At 37.6% G+C, this 19,270-nt stretch overlaps 1 protein-coding gene and 1 non-coding gene across 3 annotated transcripts in view; both read left to right on the top strand.

Moving 5' to 3' along the window:
• The window catches only part of Rc3h2 (ring finger and CCCH-type domains 2), a 53,635-nt gene that overhangs the window by 14,316 nt on the left and 20,049 nt on the right, over window positions 1-19,270 (top strand). For both annotated transcript variants that reach the window (XM_021193475.2, XM_021193474.2), the window contains exons 5-10: window positions 870-1,103; window positions 6,011-6,186; window positions 11,843-12,043; window positions 12,600-12,732; window positions 12,853-12,971; window positions 14,575-14,687. In XM_021193475.2, the coding sequence (XP_021049134.1) occupies window positions 870-1,103; window positions 6,011-6,186; window positions 11,843-12,043; window positions 12,600-12,732; window positions 12,853-12,971; window positions 14,575-14,687 (976 nt within the window). The remainder of the gene's footprint in view (window positions 1-869; window positions 1,104-6,010; window positions 6,187-11,842; window positions 12,044-12,599; window positions 12,733-12,852; window positions 12,972-14,574; window positions 14,688-19,270) is intronic.
• Window positions 12,406-12,515, top strand: LOC115063756. Its single transcript, XR_003843628.1, has one exon. It is a non-coding gene; the product is annotated as a small nucleolar RNA SNORD90 (small nucleolar RNA).

Here is a 19,270-nt window from a genome sequence, read left to right as displayed (position 1 = left end):
TAAGCAGGGGTGGAGAGTGGGGAGGGGGTATATGACATAAAAGAGTGGGGGATTTTTGAGCAGTGCCATGAGTAGGTTTAAAGGAAGGGAACTACATTTAAACACTGTTACATATTTCTTCTGTGCAATTTCATTAAAAAAAAAAAAAACTATTATTACTACTATTGTTACTTTTTTTTTTTTTTCCAAGATAGGGTTTCTTTGTGTAGCTCTGGCTTTCCTAGAACTCACTCTGTAGACCAGGCTGGCCTCGAACTCAGAAATCTGCCTGCCTCTTCCTCCCAAGTGCTGGGATTAAAGGCATGAGCCACCACTGCCCGGCTTATTGTTACTTTTTAAGATTAAAATTTATATTCACTTGTCTGTAAATTTACCTCCAGTTCCTTTATTAAAGACAGAGAGTAAAGTAAATCCCAACATATATTTGGACAGATCTAGCCTATAGAACAAGGCACTGAGATGAAATCTGAGGTATTTAAGAATTAGGTTCTTTATTACTACAGAATGATAATAAACAGGGACAGTATAGTCACTTACAAAATAAAATTATCGGGCTGGAGAGATGGTTCAGTCGTAAAGAGCACTGACTGCTCTTCCAGAGGTCCTGAGGCCAATTCCCAGCAACCACATGGTGGCTCCCAACCATCTTTAATGAGATCTGATGCCCTCTTCTGATGTGTCTGAAGACAGCTATAGTGTACTCAAATAAATAAATAAAAATAAATCTTTTTTAAAAATTATAAAAATAAATAAAAAATTATCAGACAAGGGACTTGTAAAGAGCTATTATTTAAGAATTAAATACAGGTGATGAAAATTGTCTTTATTTTAATTGAAAATGTTGATTCTTTTGTCTCCATTTGTTAAAGGTGTAGCTAGTTTGAACCAGAGTGCCCTGAGCCGTCCAATGCAAAGGAAACTAGTTACACTTGTAAACTGTCAACTGGTGGAAGAAGAAGGTCGTGTCAGAGCTATGCGAGCGGCCCGTTCACTAGGAGAAAGAACTGTGACAGAACTGATACTGCAGCACCAGAACCCTCAGCAGCTGTCTGCCAACCTGTGGGCTGCTGTCAGGGCTCGAGGATGCCAGTTTCTAGGGCCAGGTAAAATAGATCACCATTTTAGTGTTTTTATTGGTTATCAGACTTTGAGGAGACCAATTTTTAGAGCCAAGTAAAAAATGCCATGTATCCTGACATAGTATAGTCTATCCTGACAGTATATCCTGACAAAGGATCAATCTATTCTTATAGCCAGTGCTTTGGAAGAAATTTCTCATTTAATCCTCTGGCATCAGTGAGATAAAGGGCTCATCTCCAATTTACAAATTTATTAAACTGATCTAAGAAGGAACCTACAACTACACAGGTAGTATGTCAAGGAATGTAAAGTATTAGGGGAGGGTGCATGATAGAAATAATAAACTTTTGATTGATTGTTAATTTTTGGAAAACATAAAAAATATTAAACCAGCAAGAAATTCCTTATGATCAATGCTATGAATGTCCTGTTTAAAACAATCTGGATGCCAAGTTATGAAGTACTTTGTTTCTTGGAGATTAGTTATCTCTTGGTTTAGAACTGTGATTCGGGTAGAATTTGTGTAGGAAACAAATTTTGTTTGGATGGTTTTGGATGGTTGTTCTTTTCTTTTAATAAGCTGGCCTAGAATACTTTGTGAATAGTGCAGGCTGGTCGCCAATGTACTTCTGCCTCAGCTAGAACTATACCCAGCTAGGAAACATTTTTCTCTAAAGATTTATTATTTATTTGTCTGTGTGAGTGTATGACACATATATGGAGGTATTCAAGGAGACCAGAGGAGGCTATCAGATACCCTGGAACTGGATTTATGCACAATTGTGAGGTGACTGGGGTTCTCAGAGCTAAACTCAGAACGTCTGGAAAAGTAGCAAGTGCTCTTAACCACTGAGCCAGCTCTCCAGCTCTTAGGAACCTTTTTTTAATTTTGTTTTTGGTTTTTTTGAGACAGGGTATTAGGAAATACTTTTAATGAGAAACATTGAGACAATTGGATTGAAATATGGCCAAAGAATTAGGTTCTTTTTAATTATCTTTGAAAACTTAAACCAACTATAAGCAAAAGTTTTTGAGACAATGGGAAAAATAAAATGGGATATTAGATTAAGGAATATGTTACTTTTGTTACATGTGATAATGATTTTATGTTGAAAATTTAAAAAGCATCACCCATTAGAAGTACTGAAGTATTTAAGGGTAAAGTAATATGTTGCCTGGGACTTACATCAAAACACACCGGGTAAGATAAACTAGAAAAGTAAAAAAGTAGACAAACCTTCCTGAAAGCAGCTACAGTAGTAAGAGGTACATGGGTTTTTTTGTTTGTTTTTATATATTATTTAAATTTTGCACAGTAAAAAGTTTAATTTAAAAAAAAAAACTTAATTCTTTATGGTTTTATTTTAAGGGTGTTACTTTTGGATATTTATGTTTGGTTTTTATCTATAAAAGCACTAGATACCAATATTTCTCATTGTACTTCAAAGAGACAGAAACCTGATTCAAAAGTGTACCAAAAGACTTATCTAAAAAAAGAGACAGATGGAAAACAAACCTATCTAGGTGTAATTCTCAAGCTTCCTACTACTGCCACCCTTTAATACAGTTCATCATGTTTAGTGACCCCAACCATAAAATTACTTCATTTCATTAAAATTAATAAAATTCAATTCATAAAATTAGTTCATAAAAATACTCTAATTCGGGGGCTGGTGAGATGGCTCAGCTGGTAAGAGTACCCTACTGCTCTTCCGAAGGTCTCGAGTTCAAATCCCAGCAACCACATGGTGGCTCNAATTCGGGGGCTGGTGAGATGGCTCAGCTGGTAAGAGTACCCTACTGCTCTTCCGAAGGTCTCGAGTTCAAATCCCAGCAACCACATGGTGGCTCACAACCATCCGCAACGAGATCTGACTCCCTCTTCTGGAGTGTCTAATGACAGCTACAGTGTACTTACATATAATAAATAATATTTCTTTAAAAAAAATACTATAATTCTGCTACTGTTAGGAATGTAATGTAAATATCTGATAGGATACGTGGGAAGCGATAACAAAGCGGTTATAACCCACACAGGTTGAGAACTACTCTTACAGAAGATACTGAAAGTCTTTAGTTAGTGTGGAATGTAAATCAGAACCAGCAAGCGGCTGCAGGGCAGAGCTCTGTCGAAATTCTTTTTCTCTCTCTCTTTTTTTAAAGATGTTTTGAGACAGGTTTCTCTCTCTAGCCTTGGGTGTCCTGGAACTCCTATAGACCAGGCCACCCTTGAACTTACAGAGATCTGCTTCCCAAATGTTAGGCTTCAAGGCATGTGCCACCACCATTTGGCAGCTCTGTGGTAATTGTTACCTAGCATATTGCTAGGCCATGACTGAGGTTACCCCACAACACACACACACACACACACACACACACACACACACACACACACACACATAAAATGAGATACTACTTTGTACATGTTTGATTTGTTATGATTAAAACCCAAATATCTACCTGACAAGTTAGTAATGGTGTGGAAAATATGACATAGAAAATGTTGTTTTCCTGTAAAGAAAAGATTTTGGCAATCCTACTACAATTAAACATGACCGAGGAGTTTACTGGGTCTTCTGATACGTGGACACAAGTGTTTATTGCAATAATATTTTCAATATTTGAAAGGTGGGCACAAGCTGGTCATGATCGTGCATACATGTAATTGCACTTAGGAGGATCCAATAAAAAGATGTGTTGGAGGCCAGCCTGGGATATATTGAGGGCCCTGTCTCAAGGGCTGTCACTGTTGATTTCACTAATATGCCACCATGCTTGGTCTTAATGCTCTTTTTTTCCCCATGTATTCATTGTACTTCCGGATTGCTGTCCCCCCTCCTTTTCCCCTCCCCAATGATCTTTACTGTTTTTTTATCTGGAACCATTCCCTATATTATCTTGGTAGGAATAGTCTCAAATATAGAACATTTTATTGTATAAAAAAGATAAAAACATTCTTTTTGTCAGTCACAATCAAAACATAATGTATTCATAAAGTACGGTCTAACCATATAACGAAGTAAACCAAAATTTGATATATCCATAGAGTGATACATGCTGCTTATAGCTGATGTTTGAAAACGTGATGATAGGAAGTGAGTGATTGCCGAAGAAAAAAAGATTGCCAGAAATGACTTCTGGATGACTGAGTTTCCTTTGGAATAGTGAAAAAATGTCTTTGAACTAGGTACAGTTAATGGTTGTACAGCATTGTGAATGTACTAAACGCCACTTGGATATTGCAAAACACCTTTTTGGTTTACATTGCTGGGATGGAATTAAGGACCTTGCATTATACTAGGTAAAAAAGACTCTATGGTTAAGTTAATAGCCATATTCACTGTGTCTGTTTGTTTTTTCTTTTCTTTTTTTTTTCCTAGACAGTTTCTCCATGTAGAATTGACAGTCCTGAAACTCAATTTGTAGATCAAGCAGGCCTGAGAGAAAGAGAGAGAGGAAGGGAGGGAAGGAGATAGAGAGTGAGTGGGCACGAGCGCACAAGCAAGCAAGCAGTATAAGTGCAATTAATGTCTTCTCTAGGTACTCTATCCAAAGGCCAATATTACTTAAAATTATAGACAAAATAGTTTTCCACAGGCACAGAAACTGTCCTGTGCATAAGCCAAGTTTGTATGACCTTATATTACTGTCAAAGCAGTTCTCTGTTTTTATGAATTACATTTTCATGAAAATCATTATCTAACTGATTGTAGTATACCTACAGAAGATATTTTATTAAAAGTTCTGTTTCCTGGGTTGGAGAGATGACTCAGTGGTTAAAAGCAGTTACTCAAAAAGAGTTTGAATCCTAGAATCTACATCCAGTGACTCATTTGTAACTCAGTCTCTTGAGTGATCAGACCTCTTTGGCCCAAGAGTGCATCTGTACGCAGTATGTTTAAACTCATTCTGAGGTATACATAATCTTAAAAATATAATAGTAATAAAAGAAAGGAGTTCTGTTCACGTTTGTGTTCTGATTGGTTATTTAGTGCAAAGTACCCCCCCCTCCTTTGGTAGCTTTTTTTTTGTTTTGTTTTGTTTTTTTCGAGACAGGGTTTCTCTGTGTAGCCCTGGCTGTCCTGGAACTCACTCTGTAGACCAGGCTGGCCTCAAACTCAGAAATCCGCTTGCCTCTGCCTCCCGAGTGCTGGGATTAATGGCATGCGCCACCACGCCTAGGTCTTTGGTAACTTTTAAATCTTTTATTTATATAGCTGTAAAGGTGACTCATAAAAGGTTATGATCACTCTTTGCTCTTGCCAAGGACCTCAGGTTCAATTCCCAGTACCCACATGGTGGCTTACCATCTGTAAACTCTACTTCTAGGAGTCCTATATCCTTTTCTAACCGCCATGGACACCAGGCACACACATGGAACATGCACACACATGAAAGGAAAACTTTCATTCACATATATATAAACATTTTTTAAAAATTTATTATTATGAGCTGAACATGATGGCGTATGTTTTTAATCCTGGCACTTGGAAGACAGAAGCAAGCAGTTCTGTGAGTTTGAGACCAGCCTGGACTACCGAGCAAGTTTCAGGATAGCCAGGGCTACACAGAGAAACCCTGTCTTGAAAAACCAAAAGAAGAAACAAATTTAATATTGTATGTATTTATGTTGGATCTGTTTAACTGCATCGTGACATGAGTGGACATCAGAGGACAATTTTGTGGAGTCTTTCACATTTTCCTGGGTTCTGGGGATTAAACTCAAGGTTGCTAGCCTTGATCAACAAACATCTTTGCCTCATGAGTTGCTTTGCTGGCACTTGATTGATTTAAAAATGAATTGTTTTTGTATATTGGCATTTCTTCTTTCCATTCTAATTAGATGTATCTTATATCACCATAAGTTAATACCCAAGTATAATTTTGACAGACATCGTCAGTATAATCTTTTCTTCTTTACTGTTTGTAGCTATGCAAGAAGAAGCCTTGAAGTTGGTATTGCTGGCATTAGAAGATGGTTCTGCTCTTTCTAGGAAAGTTCTGGTACTTTTTGTTGTGCAAAGACTAGAACCAAGATTTCCTCAGGCATCAAAAACAAGTATTGGCCATGTTGTGCAGCTATTGTACCGAGCTTCTTGTTTTAAGGTAAGCCCTGTACAACTGTCTGAAGACCATGGGTTTATACCTGAGATGGAGGCTTCTGAGAATTCATGATACCAATCTAGTGACCCTCAGAAATACAGAACACTTCTAAAGTAAAGAGGAGTGGTTTTTTACTTTTCCTTATCCATTAATTCATCTTTGACACCAGATACTTGTTATTACCAGTTGGTTTCAGAAATATTGAATTGAGGCTTGGCTCATGCCTTTAATCCCAGTACTTGGGAGGCAGAGACAGGCAAATTTCTGAGTTCGAGGCCAGCCTGGTCTACAAAGTGAGTTCCAGGACAGCCAGGACTATACAGAGAAACCCTGTCTCGAGAAAAAAAATAAAGAAATATTGAATTGAACATATGTAAAATCCTAACTTTAGACTCTTAGAGGAACTTGTAAAAATGAACTGAGATACCTCACTTCTTGCATCAATTGCTTTAACAAATACTGTAGACTTCTATAGAGGAGGAAATTTTTGTAATTCATTATTTTCTTTATCTTTTGTGTACCGATTAAAGTCTTCAATATAAAATTAGTCCACAAGAAATTCAAAAGTTGAGAAGAGTGCCATGCTGTATGGTATTTTGTTTGATGGGATGTGAAAACTATTTTAAAATGGAGTTTTTAGGTCATTGATAGATGAAAAAAGGTACCTGAATCCCTGTTTTCTATCTCTTATTGGTTGTGGAAAATATTTAATCTCTATCAGGGGCTTCTACCCTGACTTTGATTATTCGGTTCCCTGATAAAAGAGTCAGAACTTTTATTATTATAATAACCATTAAAGGGGCTAGAGAAATGGCTCAGCAGTTAAGAGCACTGACAATTTCTCCTGAGGTCCTGAGTTCAATTCCAAGCAACCACATGGTAGCTCACAACCATCTGTAATGGGAGCCAATGCCCTCTTCTGGTGTGTCTGAAGACAGCTACAGTGTACTTACATACATTGAAAAGAAAGAAAAGAATAAGCACTAGAACTGGGTAGATATCTACCCTTTAAGATAATAAAATGCATTTTCCCATCAATAACTCTTAATTATAATTTGCCATGTTCCATCTAGGTTGCTCTTAACTTCAGTTGGCCAACCCTTATGACTCACATTACCCATGGCATGAAAACACCTCTCTATCCCTTCTCGTGGTTCTCCTCATACCCCAAACCTGCCTGTGTCTCTTCTGCACAGCTGTTTGCTGTTGGTTTTCTTTATCTAACCATAGTTTTAGATTAAGAAGCAAGGTCACATTGTATGTGTGAATTCTCTGGTCCCTAGGAGCAATCAGGCCTTCCTTGGGGGCCAGTATTTAGCTTTACATACATAGCAAAAGAATAAGCCTCAATAGTTATTCAAGTGTAGGTTGTTAGCTAGCACCTGAAAAACCACAGAAATTTATAAATAAACCTCACTGTTTTTGTGAAAGTAAATCACATGTCACCTTCCTTTGCTTATTTTAAGGCTCTAAGATTTAAAAATGTTTCCTTGGAATTACTCTAATTTAGAAAACAGGTGGTTGATGATGGAAGTATGTTCAAATGGATTTATTTACCTTTGCTAATGAAGTTTGGATACTTTTGCCTGATAGTTGTAGTGCTTGAGTTCATGTCCTTAAAAGGAGATAAGGATTTAAGTGATGCTCTGGTTCTTCAAACATCATGCTTTCAAGCTAAGTAGCCAAATTACAGAGATCATTTGTCATTCTCATATGACTGACTAGGCTTTCCCACTGTCTTTCACTGAAGTATCCAACTCTTTTTTTCTATAGGTATCAAACTACTCTTTGGTTTATGATTGTTACATATTTATACTTCCCAGTGTTTACATCACACTAGATTAGGATGTATTTCTGTTTTCTTATTTCATCCTTACTGTCATGCAATTTAAGATCCTGATGATGTCAAACTTAAGTGCCAAAAGGTATTACTTAAGGACATTTAATCTTGGGAAACTAATCTGAGTCCAGTGATCACTGTTTGGTGTCTTTTAATCACCTTTGCCAGCTTAGCAACCAGATTTTTATGGTTGTATGATCTTTCCTCAGGATTAAGATTGCTATAATGATCAAATACAACAGATTATCAGTTAAAGTGATTTCTAATAAGAATTGTAATTCATGGCAATGAAATAACTTTGTGGATAAAGGTGCTTTGTCTTCTGAGCCTGAGGATAAGTTTGATGCCTGAATCCCACATGATAGAAGGAGAGTGCCGATGGCTGCTACTTTTCCTCTCATGTCCACACACGTGCTGGCATGCGCATGCCCACATATATGCTTACCAAATAAATAATATTCCTATATTGGTAGATAGTTTTCTATACAGATTCTTTGCTTACTGAACATGGAACCAAAACAAGGGGAATTAAGATACATGCATAGTGTAGTGGTTCCCAACTGAAACCACAGCAGTTGAATCATCTGTGTTATGTTTCTGGGCTCTAATACTAGGGATTCTTATTCAGTAGATTTGAGAGTGTGTCTTTCAAAGCTTCATAAATAAGGTGTGATTGTTTTGTGTTGGTTTAAAGACATGTTCTCCTGTATCCTGGACTGACCTTGACCTTGTTATATAGGTGAGGATGACTTTTAAACTTTTGATCCTCTCCTTTTTTACCTCTCAACTGCTGGGATAATGGGTGTGCATCACTGCAATGTTTAGTTTTTAATGTAGGGGATCAAACTTCACCTTTGTTCATGCTAGGGAAGCACTCCACCAACTTAGCTACAACTTTAACCCTTCACAGATGATTTTGGTGTATATTAGTACTTTAAATGGCTTGGGCTCTCTTTATTACTGAAGTCTTCAACTGCTTAGGTGATTTTGCTATCCATGGGGCACATCTACACTATATGGTGCTTAGGTTTGTGCTATAATCCTCTAAATAGTTTCCCCCTCCTATTTACTTTCTGATGTTCTCTTAAAGTGGGTTATAGTGAAAGGAAATGAAATTTAAGGCTTGGGATTCATGTAAGTTTAAAAGAAAATTGTGTAAATTCAAGGTTCAAATAATGTGAGACATAAAAGGGTTCTTTTAATGTAAAAACTTAAGGTTAAAAACTGCCTTAAAAAAGCAAGCCCAGGTCGCCTTGAAACTAAAGTCAACTGGCCTTGGCTATTCTGGCCAACTCAACAGCCATCTGAGGAGTGCAGGAACTTGGCCTTGGTGGCTCGACAGCCTTCTGGCAGGACAGCGCCTTCCCCCTCCAACCCCCCCCCCCATTAAGACATAGTTTAAAGTGCCTAAAAGTTGTACATCACTCAGATATATTGTTCTTCCTGATAAGCCCCGGCCCCTGAAATTTCCTAGCCCGCACATACTATTCTCCTGACTTGTAACCGCCTTACTGACGTTCAAATGTGCCAATCACGTGTAACCGTGATAATTCTCTCCAACCCCCCCCCGACCCGTACCCCATAAAAACCCCTAGCTTTCGAGCCTCGGGGTCGATGCCTCTTCCTCCTGTGTGAGCTCCGCCATTAAACTGCCTCATGCTTTTGGAACAAGAAGGTCTCTCGTGTTTCCTTGGGATACCCTGACTCCTGTGACCTGAGGGGGATCCCCGAGAGGGGGGTCCTACAATAGAAGAATACAAACTTTCTAAATTACATCCACCTACCCACTCATTATCAGATTTTTAAGATTGTATTGAATGGGGCTGGAGTGATGAATGGCTCTGTGGTTAAGAATACTTGCTGCTCTTAAAGAAGACCTGGGTTTGATTTTCAGTATCTGTATGGTGGTTCTGGGGAATCATGACACCCTGTTCTGGCCTCCATGGTCACAAAATAACACCTGTGATGTACAAATATACATGGAGGTGAATACTCATTCACATAAAATAAAAGAGCATATTAATTACAGCCTACAGTATCTCAAACTCTTACTATTTATAGATTCCCAAATAATTTATGACCTATTCTGAAGTGATGACTGACTTTTCTCAGTCTCATGTTATTGGGGCATATTACCACTGTCTGATATACCAGCAGCAGAAATAAAAATAGTTACTAAAGCAGGACATAGAAGTCTATACCCCATAATCCTAGCACCTGGGAGGTTCAGCCAAGGGGATTTCTGCAGTTTTGAGTCTATGCTAGCCGACAGAGTAAGACCCTTAGTAACCACATAACCACTAAAATAGCTGGAGGGTTTTGTTTTCATTTTTTTCTTTTACCAATTACGAAAACAAAATTGTGCTTGTTGTGACAGGGTCTTGTTAGATAACACAAGCCAAACTTTGTGCTCATGATTCTTCTGTTTCAGCCTCTTGAATGCTCGTATTTTAGGCATGCACCATCATGCTCAGCAGGAAATTTTGAGTTTTGAATAGATAAATGATTTGTCCAATCTGAATCTCAAAATTTGGTGTGGTTTTTATGGGCTTTGAGTCTTAAGTCTTGGAGCTCAAACAGTGAGATGGATGAAAGACAAAAGGAGGTTCCCAGAAGCTATGGCCAATACAAACAAAATAGAAGATGAAGATTCACTCCCAAGGTTATCCTCTGACCTACACACAGATAGACTTACACACACAGACTTAATCAGAATTAAAACAAGGAAAACAGTTACTTCACATAGCACTGTTCTAGGTACACAGTTCTCAATCTTAGAAATAGTATTCTGCTTTTTGAAACTACAATATCTATCTAGATTTCTCAAAGAACCACAGTAAACCATGCTCTTAGTAATTTATCCCAGTCCTCTTAGAAAGCTGTGATGTAGTCAGCCTGTTCCCCCTCAAACAAGAAAGCAGTAGTCTTTTTCACTAAAACAGTTAAAAAGAAAACAAAACAACCCCCCTCACTTTCTAAGCAAGGAAAATGATGTTTTAGAGACATGTGCCTAATCATAGTGCTAATGTTAAAACTCTCAGTGACTTTTCATTCCCTTCAGAATTTAATATCTAATTTACCATAGTACTTAAGGTCATCTGTCTTTTCTTGCATATATTAAAACTTTTAATCTCGAAAAACCAAAAAAAAAAAAAAAAAAAAAAAAACTTTTAATTCTGTCCTCTGCTCATTTATGGTGGCTTGTTTGTTTAGTAGGTTGCTGTTTTGTTTTATTTTCTCCCATCTTCTAGACAGGGTTTCTCTGTGTAGCTCTGGCTGTCCTAGAACTCACTGTGTAGACCAGGTTGTCCTTGAACTTACAGAGAATTGCCTGCCTCTGCCTCCTGAGTGGAGTGCTGGGATCAAAGGCACATTTTACCACTGCCTGACATTACCACCTGGTTTTTAGAATTTGTTTTTCCCCTTTTTCCTAAAGAAATTCTGTTTTTAATGATGTAGCTCTTGAGCCAAGAGAAAACATTTTCTGAAAAGTTTCCTTCTGTTTTACTTGTCATATTTAATTGGCTTTGTCTATGTTGCCATAGACCCTAAAGCTACACCCTTACTATAATTTTTTGTTTCTAAGCCTTTCTTTCCTGCCAAATGCTGATGAACTCAATGAAGAAAAGGATTGAGTACATAGTTATATACTTTATGTTTTGTTCTGAAAAGTTTATATTGGCATTTTGTACTTTTTGTGGCATCTCGTATATAACCCCTTCAGCCCAATCCCCACACCCACAGTAAATGAACTGGATAAGAGAAAAAGGCAGACCAATTCTAATGAGTTTGGGTTTTTTTTTTCCTTCCCATTTTTAGGTTACTAAAAGGGATGAAGACTCTTCCCTGATGCAGCTAAAGGAGGAATTTCGGAGCTATGAGGCACTGCGCAGAGAACATGATGCCCAGATTGTTCATATTGCCATGGAAGCAGGACTCCGTATTTCACCCGAGCAGTGGTCTTCACTGCTCTATGGGGACTTGGCTCATAAATCACACATGCAGTCTATCATTGATAAGGTTTGTACGGTTAGATTTTGTTCCCTTCCTGTCTCAGAAAATACTGTAGCATATATCCTTCCTTCTCTGTTAATAACCTTATATGCCCGTCTGAGTAGAAAATGAACATATCTAACCTAGTGAACATGATGACTTAGAACATTGTACACGTTGGGCTTTGTGGAGTATTAGCTACTTATGTGCTCACTGAGAGCTGTAGGTCAGTGCCATTGTCTCATGACAGTGTGACTACTGTACTTCACATCACTCCCCTGGATGAAATTAAATGTAAAGTGTGGAACACTTTCTACTGAATATATTTTGCCTTTGTAGCATTGTAAATTTGAAAACTTTTATCAAGATTCTGATGTAATATAGCTGATAAATAATGTTTTTAAGTGTCTAGTGATGAATTTCATAGGGCAGATTCTGAGGTGAAATTTAATTCATCATTGATTGTCCTGTTATGAAATCTGAAGACACTTGAAAACTATTAAGTAAGGTGATTAATTGGAAAACATTTTGAATATAGGTATGTTCAAAAATCCAGAGTAAAAAAATTTTTTTTTCCTGTTAGCTACAGTCTCCAGAATCATTTGCAAAGAGTGTCCAGGAATTGACAATTGTTTTGCAACGAACAGGTGACCCTGCTAATTTAAATAGACTGAGACCTCATTTAGAGCTTCTTGCAAACATAGACCCTAATCCAGGTATGTGGGAAAAGGTGCCAGTGCTTATATTATGGAACTTTGAGGTAAATAGCACCAGGAATGACTGTTGACATATTGTCTCTTCCAACCCCTACCCCATCCCTTTGGCTCTTAATTTAGATGCTGTTTCACCAACTTGGGAGCAACTGGAAAATGCAATGGTAGCTGTTAAAACAGTTGTTCATGGTCTTGTGGACTTCATACAGAATTATAGTAGAAAAGGCCATGAGACACCTCAGGTAAGTTGACTTACTACATTTCTAACTACTGCTGTGTCCAAGTCAGCTTCATCCTGAAGGTACTAACAATGTTATTGGCAAATGGACAACGTGTATAACCCTTTCCTCTTAGAAGTTTTGTATGTGAAAGGAGGATGTTCATGTGTGTGTGCATGTGTAGCTGCACAGGCTTTGAACTCAGGGCTTCCTGCCTGGCGGGCCAGGCTACAAGTCTGATACTGAGTGACATGCATAGCATTCTTGCAAATTTTTATTTTGTATTTTTGAGAGAAACTCCCTTTTTATTGTACTTGGTTAGCATTTCTTTTTATAAAGAATTTAGAGGGTATTTTTACAACTGAAAGTTTTTTTTTCCTTTGCTGTCTCTCAAATGAATTTGTTTTAGGAAGTTGTTTTCTGGAAGTTGAAATATAATCCCTTATTCAGATGTCTTTTCAGTTGTTGAGTTAAATATCATATTAAAAGTTATGCTATCAATATCTAACAAGATAGGGCTAAAAGTACTACAAAATCTGTTAACTTTTTATTCTATTCATAATTTATTTAGAAACTACTATATTATTTAATATCAACTGAATGATAATTTTTTATTTTTTAAGGTCACAATAGTAAGAGCAGTTTCTTGAGTTTGATGCATATTATATGCTTTTTTTATTATTTTTTCTTAGTTTTTTGTTTTTTTTTTTTTTTTTTTTTTTTTTTTTTTTTTGGTTTTTTGGTTCTTTGGTTTTTCGATACAGGGTTTCTCTGTGTAGCCTTGGCTGTCCTGGAACTCATTCTGTAGACCAGGCTGGCCTCGAACTCAGAAATCTGCCTGCCTTTGCCTCCTGAGTGCTGGGATTAAAAGCGTGCGCCACCACGCCCAGCGGTTTTTTTGTTTTTGTTTTGAGACAGGGTTTCTGTGTAGCCCTGGCTGTCCTGGAGTTCACTCTGTAGACCAGGCTGGCCTTGAACTCAGAAATCTGCCTGCCTCTGCCTCCCAAGTGCTGGGATTAAGGGTGTGCGCCACCACCGCCTGGCTTTTTCTTAGTTTTTTGAGACAGGGTTTCTCGGTGTAGCCCTGTCTGTCCTGAAACTCTCTATAAACTGGGCTGGACTTCAACTCACAGAGATTTGTCTGCCTTGCTTCCTGAGTGCTGGGGTTATAAGTATGCACTACTACCACAGGGTCTAATGGTGCATTTCTATTATTTTCCCTCATTGTTTGCCTATGAATAGAGTTGTACCTGTAAATCATCTAATAAAGTAATAATTTTTTACTTCCACTTTTTGGGGGAAGCTTTTAAATGGGTAAAGATCACAGTTTCCCATTTTTTTAAGTGCCTTTAAAAATTATTTTATTTTGTTATCATAATTTGACGATTAAGAAATAGGTAGGTATAAATTTAAATCAATTTCATATAACCTTCAGAAAGAAGGCCTGAAGGCTTCCTTAAGGATCTCTACCACTCTTCCAGTAGGAAATGGTGGATGGAGCTTGTTTCTACATGCATGATAATTATGTGGCTGATGAGAAAAAGACTTAAGTCTTTTAAGTTCTGAAGTCTAATGAGTGAATGATCACTGATACCTTTTCCATTTGGTAAATATTTTGTTTGTGTAGCCACAGCCAAACAGCAAGTATAAAACTAGTATGTGCCGAGATCTACGACAACAAGGGGGTTGTCCACGAGGAACAAATTGTACATTTGCCCACTCTCAGGAAGAGCTTGAAAAGTAAGTCTGAAAAAATGTTTTTTTTTTTATGTAGGGTCATTGATGGAGTACTGTATGTAGTATTAACTTTTGTGATGTTTCAAAGACACAGGTAATGTGAATTGCAAAATAATGATTTTTATGAACCCATCAGATTAAACTAGGTGTAAGATTAATGTTAACAAATCATATTTGAAAAAAGGTCATATTTAGAAACTGGAATCCATGTTTCTTTTACCCATGTAGAATGAAAGTACTGTTATTTGTCTTTATCTTATTTGCTTAGGTTCAGTTGAACATACCAGCAAAATCTCAGGGAAAATCTTAAATATAGATAATTTTTCTTATTCTGGAGATTGCTCTTTTTTAACATTTTCCTATAAGTTACTGAATAAAAACAAAGTAAAAAGGAGGACATGACTGCTCCTAGGTAGGGTGGAGGAGAAGGTTCATTGTAGATAAAAGAGAGCATAGCCAGAAGCAGAGACATTTGGGAGAGTCCAGACTGAACAAGACCCTGAGCCAGGCCTTATGAAGTGATGGGGGAGGGATGGGAGATCAAGAAACTCAGAGGCCAGGAGAGAGTAAATGGTAGTCAAAAGGGCCAGGTAAACCAAAATGACTGGATTATTTAGGCAAAGGCAGCTCTGGGTATAGACAAATTTTGTTATATCAACAAAAATTTTAAATATTTATTTTTACTTATACATGTGCATGTATCTCTGTATGTATGTCAGTGGAAGCCGGAAGAGTATACACAGTCCTTGGAGCTAGAGTTCGAGGCAATTGTGAACCTCTTCCAGTGGGTACTTGGGACTTCTTGGGAGTCAGTTCCTTCCTTTTGTTTTCCTCCTTTCTTTTCCTTTCCTTTCCTTTCCTTTTCCTTTTCCTTTTCCTTTTCCTTTTCCTTTTCCTTTTCCTTTTCCTTTTCCTTTTCCTTTTCCTTTTCCCTTCCCTTCCCTTTCCTTTCCTTTCCTTTCCTTTCCTTTCCTTTCCTTTCCTTTCCTTTCCTTTCCTTTCCTTTCCTTTCCTGTCCATCCATTTTGTACTCTGGGTTATCTGGCCAGTTCTCGGGTTACCTGGCCAGTTCTTAGGTGCTTCCCATCTTGGTCATGAAAATGCCAGGGTTACAGATATCCACATTCACATTTTTCTTTTTTTTTAATGGATTTTTGGGTTCAAAGTCAGGTTGTTAGGTGTGTGTGGCAAGCATGTTTACCCAGAGTCATCTTGCCAGCTCTATGATACAGCTTTTGAAAGAACTTGGCTTGAGTTTAATTAGAATAAAACAAGCCAGAGAGGAATCTGTAGATTCAGTGTCATTTCACCCTCACCTAGAACGTGTGTGTGTGTGTGTGTGTGTGTGTGTGTGTGTGTGTACCTATAAATCAGTTATACCTCTCTTTTCTACTCTGATCTTTATCCTCTTCGGTCTTATAAAAACAGTAATTATAATACCCAATTTATTGGTTATATTCTGTGCTAGGTACCATTTTTGCTTATCAGTTAACACATCAACTCACCTTATCCATTTTACTACTTCTTTATCTATTTACCCTTCATCTGAGCTTTACCATTTCTACTGAAAATGCCTTCAAAGGTACCTGTTTAGTCATTTCTGTCCTTTGTTTTAAATTTTTAATTGATGCTTTACTATACTACACGATTGGTTCAATCCTTCCTTTCAAGCCATGATTCATCTTTTAGATAATATACCAATAAAGCACTAAGTACTACTTGTCTTAGTTGCTTTCCTTGGTGATGTAATACATTATGTGACAAATGCAGTTGGAGGATGGAAACCTTACAATATAGAGGTACAGTTCACCATCATGGGAATCATGAGGGAAAAAAATTGGGCACATTACATCCACAGTCAGGAAGCAGGGATGTAATGCTGAGTCGACTTGCATTCTTCTTTTTATTCAGTCTGGGACTCTACTCCATGTTATGGTGCCACCTGCTGAGTGAGTGTTTCCACCCAATTAATTAATCAACAAAATCCCTCATAGACTTTCTAAAATGTTTCTAGATTTTGTAAAGCTTTCATTCAATATTAACTATCAGGAGTCCACCCTTCAGCTTGATGCTGAAACATTTTTAAACCTTAACCTACCCTTTGTTTTTTAGAGGCTTGTGGCTATTTCATAATGTAAAGTGCATACAGTTCAACTTCAAAGGGCCCTCTGGTTTTTTGGCAGCTCCAACAACTCATCTGAGTTTTAGGCAATTAAAAATTTTTTAATTTGTTTACTTTTTATGTATGAATGTTTCACTTGCATGTTTGTATATGTACATGTATGCAGTTTCCATAGAGGAGTTGGATCCCCAGGTACTGGAGTTATAACTGAACACCTTGTGGGTACTGGGAACTGAACTCAGATCCTATGCAAGAATAGCAAGTGTTCTTTGTTGCAGAGCCACCTCTTCAACCTCTTAGGCAATCTCTTCAATTTTGACCCCTATACAATTAAAAAAAAAAAAAAAATGTGTCAAGTAGTTTCAACCTAAAAATCACACAGAGCAAACATTTCCACTCCAGAAAAGAGGAGCTAGGTCACTACAAGGAAAAGTAAAACCAAACTGAAACTCAGCAGGTAAACATAAAATTGTATGTGTGTATCTGGGGTTTTAATGAGTCCTGTGAACTCCAAGCATTTGAGTAGTCCCATCTGTCTAGCTCAAGAATATAGCCTCTGTCTTGGGCCAGCTCCATACTTACTATAGCTAAATACCCATTTGGCTAATCAATCAGATTTAGATTTCTGGCAACTCCAAAATCTTGGGAGTCGCTATCTCAACTTTGTTTACATTTTCACTGCTTCATGTAATGGCCCTGTGGTCCTCTCTACAGGAAATTCATCTTTGGGAGGCAGTATCAGTTGCATCTCTGTAAATTGGAGGCCAGCCTAGTCTACATAGCAAATTTTAAGCCATCAAAGGCTACAAGGAAACGCTGTCTCAAAGGAAAAAAAAAAAACAACATTCCTATAAATATATTGCCTGGCCTTAATGGCTAACTCTGAACTCCACGACACTGGAAGGATGCAGCCTGGCCCCCTTGGACCATGGTAGCAGTAGTCTCTGTGTTGCCCTAGGGAAATACTTCCCTGAGTAGTGGCTATGAAGGAGCAGAAGATCTTTCAGCCAGCCTTCTCTGTTTAGTCTGTTTCTTCCAACTGATTTGTACTTTGAGAAGGTGAAGACTTCAGTAGGTGGAGGCTTATTCTCAGGAAGCCTTTCCTGTCGACAAAGCACCAGGTTTCTCTTTAACCAGGCTGCTGCTTTGTAAGGTTAAATTTGCGCTTTTCCTTAACAAGCTTCAGTTTTCATAGTACCTTTCAGTTTCACCTTTTCCTTTCTTAAACTATCTTCTATTTAGATCTGGATGAGAGCAGTAAGAAATAGCCATGCTGCAGTCTGGTTACTATCCTGTTTTACAATTTTCTCTTCTAAACAAATTAATCCATTGCTCTGAATTAACCCAACTCTACTTCAAAACACCTGGGCAGAATACAGCTAGATTCTTTGCCAGAATATTATATACAGGGTCTCTAGCCTAGTTATCTGAGTTCTTATTTCCCTCTGAAACCTCATAAACTGAGCCTTCATTGTTGAAATTTATCTTAACATTGTGGTCTTCTAAATTTCTATTAAAATGGCCTGTTAATCCCTATTAACAGTGTTCTAGGACTTTCCTGGCCCAAAGTTACAAACTTTTCCATATTCTTCCTACAAACTGGTTTCAAGGCCATTAAAAAAACAAATGATCAAGCTTATCATACAAGTCATCTCAATTTTCTGTTTTTTTCTAGTTGCTATAATTAAATACTAATAATAAATACAGAAGGGACTATTCTGGCTCACAGCTTGAGGGTACATTTCATCATGATGGTAAGTCATAGTGGCAGTCTACAGTCAGGAAGCAGAGTAGTGGATCTCATATTCTCCTTATTATTCAGTCCTAGACCCCAGATTATGTGATAATGTCAACTACAGTTGGATGTATCTTCTCACCTAAGTTTATTTTAAAAAGTTCATCATAGATGTGTCCAGAAGCTTGTCTCCTAGGTGATTCTAGGTTCTGTAAAGTTGACAGTTTATACCAACCATCACCCTACTATGTGCATTTGTTTCCCTTTTTCTTCTTGTACATGTTCCCTTCTATCCGTGTTTAATCATACTCAGGTGTCAGCTTGCTTCTATAGGTTTCAGTGACTTGCCTGAAGTAGTGTTGGTTCCTTCTGTCAGCATGCTGCCAAAGCACTTGCCTTTGCCTGTTTGCCATGGATAGTTTATAATATAGAAAATGTAATTGGTTCGCTGTTCTGTAGATTGGGAAGTCTGAGAATGAAGGGCCATATTTGGTAAGAGCCTTCTTAAAGCATTACTGAAGGTAGGAGATAGAAGGGCAAAATAATATGTATAGAAGAGAAAAAAGAGAAAATGGAAATGGTAATGGTATTAATCCATTGTCCTAGTTAGAATTTGTCAATTTGACCCAAACTAAAGTCATTTTAAAAGAGAACACCTCAATTGAGAAAATGCCTGTACCATACTGGTTTTCCTAACCAAGTATTTAGGGTCTCTTACCACTTAAAACT

This window comes from Mus pahari, chromosome 3 (genome assembly GCF_900095145.1).
Source record: "Mus pahari chromosome 3, PAHARI_EIJ_v1.1, whole genome shotgun sequence".
NCBI classification, from domain to species: domain Eukaryota; kingdom Metazoa; phylum Chordata; class Mammalia; order Rodentia; family Muridae; genus Mus; species Mus pahari.
This window is presented reverse-complemented; position numbering and strand designations above follow the sequence as displayed.